This window comes from Spea bombifrons, chromosome 3 (genome assembly GCF_027358695.1).
Source record: "Spea bombifrons isolate aSpeBom1 chromosome 3, aSpeBom1.2.pri, whole genome shotgun sequence".
Classification (NCBI taxonomy): Eukaryota; Metazoa; Chordata; class Amphibia; order Anura; family Pelobatidae; genus Spea; species Spea bombifrons.
The window spans coordinates 444,469-461,479 of record NC_071089.1 but is presented as its reverse complement, the minus strand read 5'-3'; the positions used below and the strand labels follow the sequence as shown (position 1 = coordinate 461,479).

At 58.0% G+C, this 17,011-nt stretch overlaps 1 protein-coding gene across 5 annotated transcripts; it reads left to right on the top strand.

Annotated features, from left to right (window-relative positions):
• Positions 1–913: 913 nt before the first annotated feature.
• Positions 914–16,952, top strand: TJAP1 (tight junction associated protein 1). 5 transcript variants are annotated; one of them, XM_053458964.1, is made up of 10 exons: positions 914–955; positions 9,412–9,471; positions 10,590–10,643; positions 11,317–11,456; positions 12,933–12,961; positions 13,146–13,307; positions 13,399–13,465; positions 14,195–14,302; positions 14,567–14,650; positions 15,184–16,952. In XM_053458964.1, exons 4-10 carry the CDS (start codon positions 11,346–11,348, stop codon positions 16,366–16,368), a joined length of 1,746 nt encoding a protein of 581 aa, XP_053314939.1. In that variant the 5' UTR covers positions 914–955; positions 9,412–9,471; positions 10,590–10,643; positions 11,317–11,345; the 3' UTR covers positions 16,369–16,952. The 5 variants fall into 5 exon arrangements, with proteins under 5 accessions (XP_053314939.1, XP_053314938.1, XP_053314937.1 ...); XM_053458963.1 differs by having other exon boundaries at positions 939–955; positions 9,372–9,471; XM_053458965.1 differs by lacking the exon at positions 914–955 and having other exon boundaries at positions 9,328–9,471; positions 11,320–11,456.
• The last annotated feature ends 59 nt before the right edge of the window (positions 16,953–17,011 follow it).

Genomic DNA, 17,011 nt, shown 5'->3' with positions numbered 1-17,011 from the left:
TATGTGTGAGTGTTAGTGTGTGTATGTGAGTGTTAGTATTCGTGCTAGTGTGTATGTGAGTGTTAGTATGAGTGTGTGTGTTAGTATTCGTGTTAGTATTAAAGTGTTAGTATTTGTGTTAGTGTGTATGTGAGTGTAAGTATGAGTATTAGTGTGTAAGTATGAGTATTAGTGTGTAAGTATGAGTGTTAGTGTGTATGTGAGTGTAAGTATGAGTGTTAGTATTAAAGTGTTAGTATGAAAGTGTTAGTGTGTGTTAGTATTCGTGTGTGTATGTGAGTGTAAGTATGAGTCTTAGTGTGTATGTGAGTGTAAGTATGAGTGTTAGTGTGTTAGCATGAGCCCTTCCCCCAACCCGTGAGTACAATTAACCCCTTCAGCGCCAGCTACTTAGGGTGTGTCATAGGTGGGTTTGTGGGGCCATCGGGTGAGTGACATCAATCAGCTTTCCTCCGGGCCAATCGGAAGTATGCCCTACACAAGCCCCCATGGCCCGGGGGGAATGGGCACTCTTGTGCGGGCAAAGCCGCCTTTGTGCCCGGGTACCGGGATAGGGGAGGTCGGTCACCACCCGCCGGTCCACATATTATTAATGAGATATTACGGTTTCCGCTTCAGCGTCCTCCGGTTTCCATGGTTACGGTCCGGCCTCCGGTTTCCATAGTTATGTTCTGCTTTTGCCCCCACATGTAACTTCAGAAACACTGAACGCTCCGTCGGCGCTCAATGGGTTAATGTACTACTTTGTGAGGAAAAGGCTTTTAACCCCAGCAGTGCTGATACCAACTTTAACCCGTCCACTCAGGGTGCCAGCGGCGGACTGGCAGGGGTTGTACGGTCATGTGCCCACCGTAGCCCCGCCCCCCGATGGCGTCAGACGCAATGCGCCGGGATTCCGAGGATTACCCGGCATGCACCGGGGACACGGCGGCTCCGACTGAGTGACAGGGGGCAGGTACGAGGTGTCTGGGGGTACTGGGTAGAGGGGTATGAGTGTGTGTTTGTGGGGTACTGGGTAGAGGGGTATGAGTGTGTGTTTGTGGGGTACTGGGTAGAGGGGTATGAGTGTGTGTTTGTGGGGTACTGGGTAGAGGGGTATGAGTGTGTGTGTACTGGGTAGAGGGGTATGAGTGTGTGTGTACTGGGTAGAGGGGTATGAGTGTGTGTGTGTGGGGGGTACTGGGTAGAGGGGTATGAGTGTGTGTGTGGGGGGTACTGGGTAGAGGGGTAAGAGTGAGTGTGTGTGGGGTACTGGGTAGAGAGGTATGAGTGTGAGTGTGTATGTGGGGGGGGGGTACTGGGTAGAGGGATATGAGTGTGTGTGGGGGGGGACTGGGTAGAGGGGTATGAGTGTGTGTGGGGGGTACTGCGTAGAGGGGTATGAGTGTGTGGGGTACTGGGTAGAGGGGTATGAGTGTGTGTGGGGGGGTACTGGGTAGAGGGGTATGAGTGTGTGTGTGGGGGGGTACTGGGTAGAGGGGTAAGAGTGAGTGTGTGTGGGGTACTGGGTAGAGAGGTATGAGTGTGAGTGTGTGTGTGGGGGGGTACTGGGTAGAGGGATATGAGTGTGTGTGGGGGGGTACTGGGTAGAGGGATATGAGTGTGTGTGGGGGGGGACTGGGTAGAGGGGTATGAGTGTGTGTGGGGGGTACTGGGTAGAGGGGTATTAGTGTGTGTGGGGGGTACTGGGTAGAGGGGTATTAGTGTGTGTGGGGGGTACTGGGTAGAGGGGTATGAGTGTGTGTGGGGGGTACTGGGTAGAGGGGTATGAGTGTGTGTGGGGGGTACTGGGTAGAGGGGTATTAGTGTGTGTGGGGGTACTGGGTAGAGGGGTATGAGTGTGTGTGTGGGGGGTACTGGGTAGAGGGGTATGAGTGTGTGTGTGGGGGGTACTGGGTAGAGGGATATGAGTGTGTGTGTGGGGGGGGTACTGGGTAGAGGGGTATGAGTGTGTGTGTGTACTGGGTAGAGGGGTATGAGTGTGTGTGGGGGGGGTACTGGGTAGAGGGGTATTATTGTGTGTGGGGGGGGTACTGGGTAGAGGGGTATGAGTGTGTGTGTGTACTGGATAGAGGGGTATGAGTGTGTGTGTGTACTGCGTAGAGGGGTATGAGTGTGTGTGTACTGGGTAGAGGGGTATGAGTGTGTGTGTGTACTGGGTAGAGGGGTATGAGTGTGTGTCGGGGGTACTGGGTAGAGGGGTATGAGTGTGTGTCGGGGGTACTGGGTAGAGGGGTATGAGTGTGTGTGTACTGGGTAGAGGGGTGTGTGTGGGGGGGGTACTGGGTAGAGGGGTATGAGTGTGTGTGTGGGGGGGTACTGGGTAGAGGGGTATGAGTGTGTGTGTGTGTGGGGGGTACTGGGTAGAGGGGTATTAGTGTATGGTGGGGGGTACTGGGTAGAGGGGTATGAGTGTGTGGGAGGGTACTGGGTAGAGGGGTATGAGTGTGTGGGAGGGTACTGGGTAGAGGGGTATGAGTGTGTGTGTGTGTGGGGGGGTACTGGGTAGAGGGGTATGAGTGTGTGGGGGGGGTACTGGGTAGAGGGGTATGAGTGTGTGGGGGGTACTGGGTAGAGGGGTATGAGTGTGTGTGTGTACTGGGTAGAGGTGTGTGTGTGTGTGTGGGGGGGTACTGGGTAGAGGGGTATGAGTGTGTGTGGGGGGGCTGGGTAGAGGGGTATGAGTGTGTGGGGGGGTACTGGGTAGAGGGGTATGAGTGTGTGTGTACTGGGTAGAGGGGTATGAGTGTGTGGGGGGTACTGGGTAGAGGGGTATGAGTGTGTGTGTGGGGGGGGACTGGGTAGAGGGGTATGAGTGTGTGTGTACTGGGTAGAGGGGTATTAGTGTATGGTGGGGGGTACTGGGTAGAGGGGTATGAGTGTGTGGGGGGTACTGGGTAGAGGGGTATGAGTGTGTGTGTGGGGGGGTACTGGGTAGAGGGGTATTGGTGTGTGTGTACTGGGTAGAGGGGTATGAGTGTGTGTACTGGGTAGAGGGGTATTAGTGTATGGTGGGGGGTACTGGGTAGAGGGGTATTAGTGTATGGTGGGGGGTACTGGGTAGAGGGGTATGAGTGTGTGTGTACTGGGTAGAGGGGTATGAGTGTGTGTACTGGGTGGAGGGGTATTGGTGTGTGTGTACTGGGTAGAGGGGTATGAGTGTGTGTACTGGGTAGAGGGGTATGAGTGTGTGTACTGGGTAGAGGGGTATGAGTGTGTGTACTGGGTAGAGGGGTATTAGTGTATGGTGGGGGGTACTGGGTAGAGGGGTATTAGTGTATGGTGGGGGGTACTGGTTAGAGAGGTATGAGTGTGTGGGGGGGTACTGGGTAGAGGGGTATGAGTGTGTGGGGGGGTACTGGGTAGAGGGGTATGAGTGTGTGTGTACTGGGTAGAGGGGTATGAGTGTGTGTACTGGGTAGAGGGGTATGAGTGTGTGTACTGGGTAGAGGGGTATGAGTGTGTGTGTGTGTGTGTGTACTGGGTAGAGGGGTATGAGTGTGTGTGTGTACTGGGTAGAGGGGTATGAGTGTGTGTGTGGGGGGGTACTGGGTAGAGGGGTATGTGTGTGTGTACTGGGTAGAGGGGTATGAGTGAGTGTGTGTGTACTGGGTAGAGGGGTATGAGTGTGTGTGTACTGGGTAGAGGGGTATGAGTGTGTGTACTGGGTAGAGGGGTATGAGTGTGTGTCGGGGGTACTGGGTAGAGGGGTATGAGTGTGTGTCGGGGGTACTGGGTAGAGGGGTATGAGTGTGTGTGTACTGGGTAGAGGGGTGTGTGTGTGTGGGGGGGGTACTGGGTAGAGGGGTATGAGTGTGTGTGTGGGGGGGTACTGGGTAGAGGGGTATGAGTGTGTGTGTGTGTGGGGGGTACTGGGTAGAGGGGTATTAGTGTATGGTGGGGGGTACTGGGTAGAGGGGTATGAGTGTGTGTGGGGGGGGTACTGGGTAGAGGGGTATTAGTGTATGGTGGGGGGTACTGGGTAGAGGGGTATGAGTGTGTGGGAGGGTACTGGGTAGAGGGGTATGAGTGTGTGGGAGGGTACTGGGTAGAGGGGTATGAGTGTGTGTGTGTGTGGGGGGGTACTGGGTAGAGGGGTATGAGTGTGTGGGGGGGGTACTGGGTAGAGGGGTATGAGTGTGTGGGGGGTACTGGGTAGAGGGGTATGAGTGTGTGTGGGGGGGCTGGGTAGAGGGGTATGAGTGTGTGGGGGGGTACTGGGTAGAGGGGTATGAGTGTGTGTGTACTGGGTAGAGGGGTATGAGTGTGTGGGGGGTACTGGGTAGAGGGGTATGAGTGTGTGTGTGGGGGGGGACTGGGTAGAGGGGTATGAGTGTGTGTGTACTGGGTAGAGGGGTATTAGTGTATGGTGGGGGGTACTGGGTAGAGGGGTATGAGTGTGTGGGGGGTACTGGGTAGAGGGGTATGAGTGTGTGTGTGGGGGGGTACTGGGTAGAGGGGTATTGGTGTGTGTGTACTGGGTAGAGGGGTATGAGTGTGTGTACTGGGTAGAGGGGTATTAGTGTATGGTGGGGGGTACTGGGTAGAGGGGTATTAATGTATGGTGGGGGGTACTGGGTAGAGGGGTATGAGTGTGTGTGTACTGGGTAGAGGGGTATGAGTGTGTGTACTGGGTGGAGGGGTATTGGTGTGTGTGTACTGGGTAGAGGGGTATGAGTGTGTGTACTGGGTAGAGGGGTATGAGTGTGTGTACTGGGTAGAGGGGTATGAGTGTGTGTACTGGGTAGAGGGGTATTAGTGTATGGTGGGGGGTACTGGGTAGAGGGGTATTAGTGTATGGTGGGGGGTACTGGTTAGAGAGGTATGAGTGTGTGGGGGGGTACTGGGTAGAGGGGTATGAGTGTGTGGGGGGGTACTGGGTAGAGGGGTATGAGTGTGTGTACTGGGTAGAGGGGTATGAGTGTGTGTACTGGGTAGAGGGGTATGAGTGTGTGTGTGTGTGTGTACTGGGTAGAGGGGTATGAGTGTGTGTACTGGGTAGAGGGGTATGAGTGTGTGTGTGGGGGGGTACTGGGTAGAGGGGTATGTGTGTGTGTACTGGGTAGAGGGGTATGAGTGAGTGTGTGTGTACTGGGTAGAGGGGTATGAGTGTGTGTGTACTGGGTAGAGGGGTATGAGTGTGTGTACTGGGTAGAGGGGTATGAGTGTGTGTGTGTACTGGGTAGAGGGATATGAGTGTGTGTGTGTGTGTGTACTGGGTAGAGGGGTATGAGTGAGTGTGTGTGTACTGGGTAGAGGGGTATGAGTGTGTGTACTGGGTAGAGGGGTATGAGTGTGTGTACTGGGTAGAGGGGTATGAGTGTGTGGGGGGGTACTGGGTAGAGGGGTATGAGTGTGTGTGTACTGGGTAGAGGGGTATGAGTGTGTGTACTGGGTAGAGGGGTATGAGTGTGTGTACTGGGTAGAGGGGTATGAGTGTGTGTGTACTGGGTAGAGGGGTATGAGTGTGTGTGTGTGTACTGGGTAGAGGGGTATGAGTGTGTGTACTGGGTAGAGGGGTATGAGTGTGTGTACTGGGTAGAGGGGTATGAGTGTGTGTACTGGGTAGAGGGGTATGAGTGTGTGTACTGGGTAGAGGGGTATGAGTGTGTGTGTGTGTACTGGGTAGAGGGGTATGAGTGTGTGTACTGGGTAGAGGGGTATGAGTGTGTGTACTGGGTAGAGGGGTATGAGTGTGTGTACTGGGTAGAGGGGTATTAGTGTATGGTGGGGGGTACTGGGTACCTCTCTTCTGGTTGGATTCAGTGTAAAGGGGCATTGGTGGTTAACCCCGCGTGTTCTGTGCATGTAGTCCAGTTGCCGTATCCGGATTTCTTTTGCCAGGTGAAGTTGCCGTCCTCCACCCAGACGCCGCCCATCGCCACAGGAGCCGAGCCGAGGGCGGTAAGTGGCACCTTCTCAATACAGAGTGCGGAAACTGCTCAGCATACGGAGCGCCCGCCGCAGCCGGGGATTCTGGGTAATAACCCCCCGTACCCCATAATCAACCGGCATACAGAGCGCCCGCCACAGCTGGGGATTCTGGGTAATAACCACCTGTACCCCATATTCACCCGTCATACAGAGCGCCCGCCACAGCTGGGGATTCTGGGTAATACCCCCCGTACCCCATAATCACCCGGCATACAGAGCGCCCGCCGCAGCTGGGGATTCTGGGTAATAACCCCCCGTACCCCATATTCACCCGGCATACAGAGCTCCCGCCACAGTTGGGGATTCTGGGTAATAACCCCCCGTACCCCATATTCACCCGTCATACAGAGCGCCCGCCACAGCGAACGCATGAAGCCCGGGGTCACCGCCTTTCCTCCCCCTGCCGCCCGCGTTCCTCCGCACTCCGATCCGCTCTCTGGGGATGTGAAGTTCAAACTCCTGACATCCCGGATCAGAGCGCAGAGCGTTTCACAGCCGGGGCAACAGTGCGTTTGATGGGGCAGATGTTTTGATGCTCTTGTTGCTCCAGCGCACGGTGGGTTAAGCCCACTGTTTGCCCGGCCTGACAGAGGGTTAAATGCGCCGGTCGCCCCGGCCAGTGCCGCTCCTCTCTGTTGGAATTTGACCCGACTCCACATCTCCAGAGGGAGCGGACTTTGTGCTGGTTTTGTCCGTTGCCGGCTGCTCGCAGGGGAGGGGTAAGGGGCAGTTTGCCGGCTTCTCGCAGGGGAGGGGTAAGGGGCAGTTTGCCGGCTGCTCGCAGGGCTGGGGTACGGGGCAGTTTGCCGGCTTCTCGCAGGGGAGGGGTACGGGGCAGTTTGCCGGCTTCTCGCAGGGGAGGGGTAAGGGGCAGTTTGCCGGCTTCTCGCAGGGGAGGGGTAAGGGGCAGTTTGCCGGCTTCTCGCAGGGGAGGGGTAAGGGGCAGTTTGCCGGCTTCTCGCAGGGGAGGGGTAAGGGGCAGTTTGCCGGCTTCTCGCAGGGGAGGGGTAAGGGGCAGTTTGCCGGCTTCTCGCAGGGGAGGGGTAAGGGCAGTTTGCCGGCTTCTCGCAGGGGAGGGGTAAGGGGCAGTTTGCCGGCGTGTTCGTGTGATGACATGGTACAAACAGAGCAGAGGGAGGTATGTGTTTTGGGCTTCACGGGTTTGGCAGAAGGGTTATTTGCATGCGTTGTTGCCTCCGCTTGGGGTAATTGGCTGCGTGTGATCAGTTCATTGTTCCGAGGCCGTTTGGGTGACTCTGGTTACAGGTTTCCAGGAGGGCATCTTGGGCAGCATCCCCTTACCACCTCCATGGGGTGTCCTGGCACAGTATGTCCTGGGGTATTATGTCCTGCATGTATGTTAGTGTATGACCCGGTTCCTGGCATCTGACATATAACACGCAACACGTAGAAGGCGAGGGACCTACTGCGTGTTCTAGGTGTTGTCTGCGGGTTCTGGGGCCGGTTGGGTAGATGCCCGGTAGCGGTCAGAGCCCCTGGAGGCTGGGAATTGGTGTCGCCCCCCTAATATTAAGAAAGTGGCTGAAAGGGTTAAAGGTCGGTGCGAGCGGTGGGATTGCGGTGGGGATTGCCGGCTGGTGGCCCCCGGAAGGTTCCCTGCCCCCGGATCGTGCCGTTTGCCCTGCTGTTGTGTGTTTTTGGCTCCCAGCCGCACTCCGCATTCCTACCTGTGCGAGTCAGAAAGGCATGCGGTTTCTGCCCTCAGGGGCACCTGGGGCAGGAGGAGCGGCGCGTGTCTTTACCTGGACACACCTGGTGCCCCGCGGGCTGAGGGGGAGGCAGCCTCCCTCACGCGTTCCCCTTATAGGGGCACCGGAAGGACGGCACGCTCTGCCAGGGGCCCATTCCAGGCGCGGTGTCTTGTACCTGCCTGCTGAGAGGGTTAATGTTAAGGGGGAGTTTCTGCGGCCGGCTCCGGTTACATTCCTGCCCCGGGGTTATTTAATGCTGTCTGTGCCTGCGGTTAATGAAATGCATACAGCACCCCCCGCTGGGGATAGAGGGGCGCTGTATGCGTGACCCCCCCTGCTGGGCATAGAGGGGCGCTGTATGCGTGCGGCCCCCCCCCCCCGCTGGGGATGGAAGGGGGCTGTATGCGTGACCCCCCCTGCTGGGGATAGAGGGGCGCTGTATGTGTGCGGCCCCCCCCACTGGGGATATAGGGGCGCTGTATGCGTGCGGCCCCCCCCTGCTGGGGATAGAGGGGCGCTGTATGTGTGCGGCCCCCCCTGCTGGGGATAGAGGGGCGCTGTATGTGTGCGGCCCCCCCCCTGCTGGGGATAGAGGGGCGCTGTATGCGTGCGGCCCCCCCCTGCTGGGGATGGAGGGGGCACTGTATGCGTGCGCCCCCCTGCTGGGGATATAGGGGCGCTGTATGCGTGCGCCCCCCCCCCGCTGGTGATAGAGGAGCGCTGTATGCGTGACCCCCCCTCCTGCTGGGGATAGAGGAGCACTGTATGCGTGACCCCCCCCCCTGCTGGGGATAGAGGGGCGCTGTATGCGTGCGGCCCCCTGCTGGGGATAGAGGGCCGCTGTATGCGTGACCCCCCCCCTGCTGGGGATAGAGGGGCGCTGTATGCGTGCGCCCCCCCCTGCTGGGGATAGAGGGGCGCTGTATGCGTGCGGCCCCCCCTGCTGGGGATGGAGGGGGCGCTGTATGCGTGCGCCCCCCTGCTGGGGATAGAGGAGCGCTGTATGCGTGCGCCCCCCCCCCGCTGGTGATAGAGGAGCGCTGTATGCGTGACCCCCCCCCTGCTGGGGATAGAGGGGCGCTGTATGCGTGCGCCCCCCCCTGCTGGGGATAGAGGGGCGCTGTATGCGTGCGGCCCCCCCTGCTGGGGATGGAGGGGGCACTGTATGCGTGCGCCCCCCTGCTGGGGATAGAGGAGCGCTGTATGCGTGCGCCCCCCCCCCGCTGGTGATAGAGGAGCGCTGTATGCGTGACCCCCCCTCCTGCTGGGGATAGAGGAGCACTGTATGCGTGACCCCCCCCCCTGCTGGGGATAGAGGGGCGCTGTATGCGTGCGGCCCCCTGCTGGGGATAGAGGGCCGCTGTATGCGTGACCCCCCCCCCTGCTGGGGATAGAGGGGCGCTGTATGCGTGCGCCCCCCCCTGCTGGGGATAGAGGGGCGCTGTATGCGTGCGGCCCCCCCTGCTGGGGATGGAGGGGGCGCTGTATGCGTGCGCCCCCCCGCTGGGGATGGAAGGGGCGCTGTATGCGTGCGGCCCCCCCCGCTGGGGATAGAGGGGCGCTGTATGCGTGCGCCCCCCCCTTGCTGGGGATAGAGGGGCGCTGTATGCGTGCGCCCCCCCCACTGGGGATAGAGGGGCGCTGTATGCTTGCGGCCCCCTGCTGGGGATAGAGGGCCGCTGTATGAGTCTCTGACGTGACGGCTCGCTGCTTTCGGCTCCTCAGGTTTCAGAGTTGCTGAAGGTTTTCTCATCTTGAGTTACAGAGCTGCGCAGGTTGCCGTGGATCCGACGGCCAGGTTGGAGCATGAGAGAGTCCGTGCCAGGTGGGACCCCAAAGCTTTATATCGCTTTCATGGTGACCCCAAAACTAAGCGCACACAATGAGTGCTGCCTAGAGTCCTTTCCTCCCCTGCGTTATGGGGTATTATGTACCCTCTGCTCCCCTGGGTTATGGGGTATTATGTACCCTCTGCTCCCCTGGGTTAGGGGGTATTATGTACCCTCTGCCCCCCTGGGTTAGGGGGTATTATGTACCCTCTGCTCCCCTGGGTTAGGGGGTATTATGTACCCTCTGCCCCCCTGGGTTAGGGGGTATTATGTACCCTCTGCTGTTCCTCTACTCCCCTGGGTTATGGGGTATTATGTACCCTCTGCTGCCCCGGGTTAGGGAGTATTATGTACCCTCTGCTGTTCCTCTGCTGCCCCGGGTTAGGGGGTATTATGTACCCTCTGCTGTTCCTCTGCTGCCCCGGGTTAGGGTTATTATGTACCCTCTGCTCCACTGGGTTAGGGGTATTATGTACCCTCTGCTGTTCCTCTGCTGCCCCCGGTTAGGGGTATTATATACCCTCTGCTGTTCCTCTGCTCCCCTGGGTTAGGGGGTATTATGTACCCTTTGCTGTTCCTCTGCTGCCCCGGGTTAGGGGTATTATGTACCCTCTGCTGCCCTGGGTTAGGGGTATTATGTACCCTCTGCTGTTCCTCTGCTCCTTCGGGTTATGGGGTATTATGTACCCTCTGCTGCCCCGGGTTAGGGGGTATTATGTACCCTCTGCTGTTCCTCTGCTCCCCGGGGTTAGGGGGTATTATGTACCCTCTGCTGTTCCTCTGCTGCCCCGGGTTAGGGGGTATTATGTACCCTCTGCTGCCCCGGGTTAGGGGGTATTATGTACCCTCTGCTGTTCCTCTGCTGCCCCGGGTTAGGGGGTATTATGTACCCTCTGCTGCCCCGGGTTAGGGGGTATTATGTACCCTCTGCTGTTCCTCTGCTGCCCCGGGTTAGGGGGTATTATGTATCCTTTGCTGCCCCGGGTTAGGGGGTATTATGTACCCTCTGCTGCCCCGGGTTAGGGGGTATTATGTACCCTCTGCTGTTCCTCTGCTGCCCCGGGTTAGGGGGTATTAATTTACTCCGTGTCCGTGTTTAATTCTTTCTCCCCAGTGACCCTGACTGGAAGAGCGGAGTCTGGCTGATCCCGTCCTGCGCTGTTGGCCAGTAAGTCTGTGGTAGCCGTGACCTCTGTCTTGTTAGCCCCATTGTGGGTAGAGGGGGGGTCCTCGATTATTATTATTTTTAATATTATTATGAATTTTATTTTATTAATATTATTAGCCGGTACGAGACACCTACTGCTTGTAAACTCTGGTTAGTAAAGGGTTAAAGTTCCTTTAACCATTAATGTGCCGAGTGGATCGCGTGAAATCCTGAGCAGAACCCAATGGCAGCCGTGTAATAAGCCTGTATATAGCATATAACCTAACGGTACCCCCCCGACCGTGGCCTCCCGGGGGGGCAGCCTCAGGGGCTACTGACGTATCGTCTATGCAGATCGGGGGTATTGTGTGTGAGTTGCTGCTTTGCGGGGGGGGGGTAGATTGGGGTATTTTTCCCATAGGGCATTACCAGGCGCTGGTATCTTGTGACGAGCTGCAGCCTCGCTGTTTTTCTGCCCCGCCATCCTCCTGCGCGTGGCGTCCCATCTCTGCGGGTCGATTGATTATTTTCCCCCCGCTGCGGCGCGCGGATCGATGAGTTGCCCCGGGCTTGTCACATGCGCGTGTATGGATTGATGTGAGTGAATGTGTGACACGGGGCGTGAGGCTTCCCAGTCGCTCTGCCGTGTCTGGAGGCCGTGGCTGCTCCTGACTCGTTCTGCTCTCCTTCCCAGCAGGCGCATCGCCCACCGAGGCCGGGATAATGAGCGCCGCTGCTAACAAGAAGCCGTACCGCAAGGCGCCGCCGCAGCACCGCGAGACGCGTCACGAGCCCGCGGGTCTCCGCGAGGAGGGAGCAGAACCCCAGACGCAGGTAACGGCAGCGCAGCCGCCTCTCCAGCAGCGCACGTGCTTTAGCGGAGCTCAGGCGCTGGAGCTGAAGGAGGCCAATGGCTCCGACGTCTGCAACCTCAGTTGCTCTTCATCCTGGTCTGTGGCTTCCAGCAACGACCAGGAGCCAGAAAGGGAAGGGCCCCGAAGGGGCAGATCCCACGCATTACTTCGCAGAGTTAAGTCTCTTCGGGGCAGGGGGAGGTCGTGCCGAGTCCCGCAGCTGGGCAGCCTGCGGAGGTTCCTTAGCCGCAGCGCGGAGAACGTTGCGGTATCTGCAGAGGAGCAGCGGGGGGCCAAAAGCCGCAGCCTGGAGAGGAGTCTGGTCTTCAAAGAACCGGCAGAGGTCCTGGTGCCCAGAAACGGCCGGAGATCCGTCTGCACTCAGCCCCTGAAGAGCATCCTCAAACAGCCAGGCTCACTCAACCCAGAGCGGAGGCCGGAGAGGCAGCGCTCGGCGCTCTCGCCCTCGCCGGGTAACCTGCCGAGACGTGCCACCCCGTCCCCAGACAGGAAGAGCCGGGAGGACAAAGCCAAGTTCTCCCAATTCCTGGATGAAATTACCTCCAGGGTCCTTACCCCCTCCAGTGTACACGGGGGCAGAAGGGGGCCTGGCGGGGGTAGTACTGATGAAGAGCCTAATAACAGGGTTAATGCCAATGGGTCCAGACCCAAGAAGCAGGTTAGACCCGCAGGGCGAACGAAGGAAGGGTCCGCGGGTCACCGAGGGGGCAGAATGCGCTCAGCAGAGAGGAGGGAGGGAAGCCGGGCCGTGCGCAGTGGATGCCGCCGAGCGGACCTGGCCTCGTTAGAGCAGCAGCTTTGGGAACTGAGCATGAGGGAGGGCCAAGGGCCCGTTGAGTGCAGTAAGGGCCGATCCCAGACCCCATCTGAGTTGGGGTCTGGCTACCCCGAGTCTCTTTCCTCTGCCTCTCATCGGAGCCCAGAGGGGAGAAGCCCATCGCCAAGAACTTCCCCCTCGCTTAATGGACCTCGAGGGAAGGTAAGCCCCCAGCCCCTCTGTGCCCTCCCCCCGCTGTGTTCAGACCCCAAGTCTTTCTTCTCCCCCAAAATGATGGTGTCCTTTATTCGGTGGTAGCTCTAGAACCAACAACCTAGAACCTTCTGTGCCGTAACAGGACTGACCAAAATAAACCCCCCAAAAATGATGGGGGTTGTCTTTGTCTGATGCTCCGGAAATTGCGTCCGTTTCCAGATTCCTCCCGTGTGCCCCTGTCTGGGGTGGGTGGTGGGGGCATGTTTAGGGAATGTCTGCCCCCCGGGAGGGTACATGGAGAAACATAAAGGGGGGTTAATCTGTATAAAGAGCAATTCCGGTGCAAAGTTGGTAAAAATGGTGCGGTAGGCCGGTGCTCTTTATACGGCCCCCGGGCCCTGCAGAGGGTCAGAGAACATATTAGTAGACGCGTGATCTGACTCCCTGTCACTGTCTCTGCAGGAATCGCTGGCCGAGGGAGAGCGCATCCAGTAAGTACCCGCTGAATAATAATCCGTAAAAGCCCCTGCCCAACCCCCACGTGACTTCTACACCCCCAATGAGTGGAGCGGGTGGGGGGGGTATAGCGGTGTGCTGCGCCGCTGCCATTAAGCTCCCTTCTGATTGGCCCGCGGCTGCTCTCTGGTTGGGTATTAACGCTCCTCCGTCCGTCAGGTTTCTGCAGCAGCAGAATGACGAGCTGCGCCGGCGCCTGGCGTTCGCCGCCACCAAGAGCGAGGCTTTGGAGCACGAGGTGGAGGCCGGTAGGCATTACCTGGAAATGGAGCTGAGCCGCAACCGAGAGGAGCTCGAGAAGTTCAAGGACAAATTCCGCAGGTAAACCAACTGCCCGGCCCGACCTCCACTCCCATCACTCCCAGGCACCCGGCCCGCAGCCTCCGCTCACCCCGTCGCCTCTCCTCCGCAGGTTACAGAACAGCTACACGGCGTCCCAGAGAACCAACCAGGACCTGGAGGAGAAGCTGCACACGCTGGTACCTCATTGGAGGCATTCTATTCCCTTTTTTTTTTTTTTTTAATAACCAATCAGATAAACCCGTTTGGGGTGTCGCCGTGCCGCTCTGCTTCGCCAGACCCCGCCGGCCGCTACAAGATATCATTCACATTACAGCGGGTTTAGCCCCGTGTGGGCAGTTCCTTTCCCGAGGGGGCTTTTGGGGGTTCGTTATGGCGAGGAAGGTTTTCTGGGTGGGGTAATAATTAGGGGTGTAAAGAGTTTGTCTCTTACTACCAGTTGATGTCCGTGCACCAGTGTGGGGCATGTTAGCGGGGGCAGGTCCGGGGGCAGTTAGTAGCCCTGTGTGGTTCCTGATGCACCCAATTTATCTCTTTTCGCTCTCTCTCTCTCTCTCTCTCTCTCTTTCATGCTGTTTCTGCCCCAGGCGTCTCTCAGCCAAAGTTGGATCTATTCAGTTGCGTTTGGTAGTTTCTGGGGGGGGGGTCTTTGGTTGGGGTCTCAGACGTGGGGTCCCTTTTTTGTCCTCTCCAGGGTCCCCAAACTGCACCTCATCTTGGCCTCTCGTCTCACGTCTCCAGACAACAGGGTTAACTCTTTCTTTGTGTAAGACCCCCGCTCACCACCCCCACTCCCAGCTCTCTCCTCACTATTGACCCTCTGTCGTGCCCCCCGCACGCACCCCCGTCACCCCTGCTTTGGTGCGTTCCACGCGCGGCCTTCTCACGTCATCTGTTTTCACTGTAAGATTAAGAAAGCGGAAATGGACAGGAAGACCCTGGACTGGGAGATCGTGGAGCTCACCAACAAACTGCTGGATGCCAAGACCACCATCAACAAACTGGAAGAGTTAAATGTGCGTGAAGGGGCAATTGGTGACCGCATGGGGCATGTAATGGAGGGGAGCAATCATGGGGAGCAATCATGGGGAGCATAGCAGGTACACAGTGCTAAGGGGGCAGGTAGAAGGGCATCCTAGGAATATGGGGGCAGGAGCCGGGCTCTGGGATTATGGAGAGTTGACGGGTGAGGGGGGTTAACGGCGCTCCGTGCGTTTGCGGGGGGGGGCTGTCACGGCCGTCCGCAGATTGTCCGTGACGCGGCTGTTCTCCCGTTACAGGAACGTTACCGGCAGGACTGTAATCTGGCTGTCCAGCTGCTCAAGTGCAACAAATCCCACTTCAGGAACCACAAGTTTGCCGACGTGAGGATTTTTGGTTTGGGATGGGGGGGGAATCTTTTGTGGGGACGGGTGGGGGTTTATTTTTTGCATCAAGCTGGTTGGGGGGTTTATTGCGTTTGGGTTTTTTTTGTGTGGGGGGGTTCTTTTGGCATGAGATGGGGTTTTTTTTTTTTTTTAGTCGAGGGGGTGTTCTTTTGGCATGAGACGGGGGTTTTTTTTTTTTGTTTTTTTTTTATTTTAGTCGAGGGGGTGTTCTTTTGGCATGAGACGGGGGTTTTTTTTTTTTATTTTAGTCGAGGGGGTGTTCTTTTGGCATGAGACGGGGTTTTTTTTTTTTTGGTTTTTTTTTTTGGTTTTTTTTTTTTAGTCGAGGGGTGTTATTTTGGCATGAGATGGGGGGGTTTGTTTTTTGCGTTGAGTGGGTTCTATTGGCATGAGACAGGTGGGGGGTTATTTTGGCATGAGACAGGTGGGGGGGTTTGTTTTTGGCGGAGGGCGCGTGTCTGGCGGGTCCCCCGCTCGTCCTTACTGACGCGTTTCGCGCTTCCCCGCAGTTGCCGTACAAGCTGCAGGACATGGTGAGTAAGCATCTAGAGAACAACCCCTCGCCTCCGGGATCCGGCCAGGACACCCCACCTCCCGGCCTGTCGCATTCCGACGTGGTGCCCACCTCGGTCATCGCCCGCGTGCTGGAGAAGCCGGAGTCCCTCATCCTCAACTCCGCAACGTCTAGCAGCGGCAGCGGCCCCGCGGCAGAGGACGTCTTTGTGCATGTGGACATGAGCGGCCCCGGGGAGAGGGCAGAAGAGGGCAGACATCAGCAGAATGGGGGTATCCAGAAGCAGGGCAGCGTGGAGAGCACCTCTGAGGAGCCCCCAACGTTTGAGAAGCTCAGTCCCTACCCCACGCCGCCCCCCCCGCACCCCATGTATCCCGGCCGGAAGGTGATCGAGTTCTCGGACGAGAAGGTGCGAATCCCCAAGAACAGTCCTTTGCCCAACTGCACGTATGCCACGCGGCAGGCCATCTCTCTGAGTCTCGTTCAGGGCGAGGACGGCAGCCCCGACAGACATCGAACCGTGCCCAACAGTCCAGCTTCTGCCGGCAGTTACCCCCAACGAGCACGGAGCGCAGATAACCCGCCCCGCTCCCCGCTGAGCAGTGCTGCGCCCAGCTCTGCCAGCTCCGAGGAGGACATGCTGGCCAACTGGCAGAAGATGTTCGTCGAGAAGGCGGCTCCTGGTAACGAGGCGTTCCTGGCCCACCGCACGGCCTTCAGCAGGGACACGGCATTGGAGCTGCAGCAGAGGTTCAGCCGCTCCATGCAGGAGCTCAGCAGGGCGGCTCAGGTCTACTCCGACATGGAAAGCTCGGGCCCCGGCTGGCTTGGCTGTCGAGAGTCCAGCCTGGAGAAAGAGAGCGCAGGACCCCGGAGGGGGCAACAACCGAGCAAATACGGAAAAGAGTTCTCGCAAGAGGAGGCTCAGGACCTTCTGTCTGGAGGGCTGGAGGAAGAAGACGACTCGGAGGAGCAGCAGGTAGTCCTAGTGGGCGCCCACCAGGAAAGCGTAACCGAGGACGAGGAGCCGGAGAGCCATCCAGAGCCCGAGGAGACCCCGTACTTGGAGAAACCCCCTGCCGGACGCCCCCACCGCAGCCCCAAACGCATGGGGGTGCATCATCTCCACCGGAAGGACAGCCTGACGCGGGCACAGGAGCAGGGCAACCTGCTGAACTAGGGCAAGAGCGTCCTCTTACCCCACCGCAATCAGTATATGCAACACTCCGTTAGAAGATATGCACTACAGGAGGTGGGTTACCACACTGTCATGGTGGTCCGCACTTTTAACTCATGAGCTGCTAGACGTTCTTCAGCGTCACGTTCTTTCCAGATAAAAGGTGGGGACGGAGCGCCCGTCTGTCCTGTTGGGGGTCGGTCTGCCAGGAACATGAAAACCTCCACTTGCTTTTCTTCCATCTTCCTCGCAGGACTGTGGGGGGCAAACGAGCGGCGGCAGGAGGCGACCCACCTCTTCCAAAGCTTTTGGGGATTATACGAACCTGATTAACTCTTTCACTGCCGGGGCCGTAAGCAACAGGGCTCTTGGAGTGCGAGGAGTGAACCTCCTGACGATGCCCAAAGGTTGTTTTCCCACCTGAGCCTCTGCTTGCGTCAGGGGTCCGCCGTGTTCTTTCTGCCTGCGCGTTGTGTGGCTTGTTTCTGTATTTGGGGTCTCCAGGCTGAGGTCCGTCTGCAGACGGCTCCCCCAGGGTGCAATGTGCTGCAGAGGGCTACTGCCCGCTCTTTGTTTTTAATTGAATTTGTTTCGCAGTCTCTAGCTTTGCACCGTGTCCAGAGGCAATTGAAACCTCTTTCTACTT

Coding starts and splice junctions, on each gene's coding strand:
- TJAP1 (XM_053458960.1), top strand. Junction 12,962..13,145: donor GCCGAGGGAGAGCGCATCCA/GTAAGTACCCGC, acceptor TCCGTCCGTCAG/GTTTCTGCAGCAGCAGAATG. Junction 13,308..13,398: donor TTCAAGGACAAATTCCGCAG/GTAAACCAACTG, acceptor TCTCCTCCGCAG/GTTACAGAACAGCTACACGG.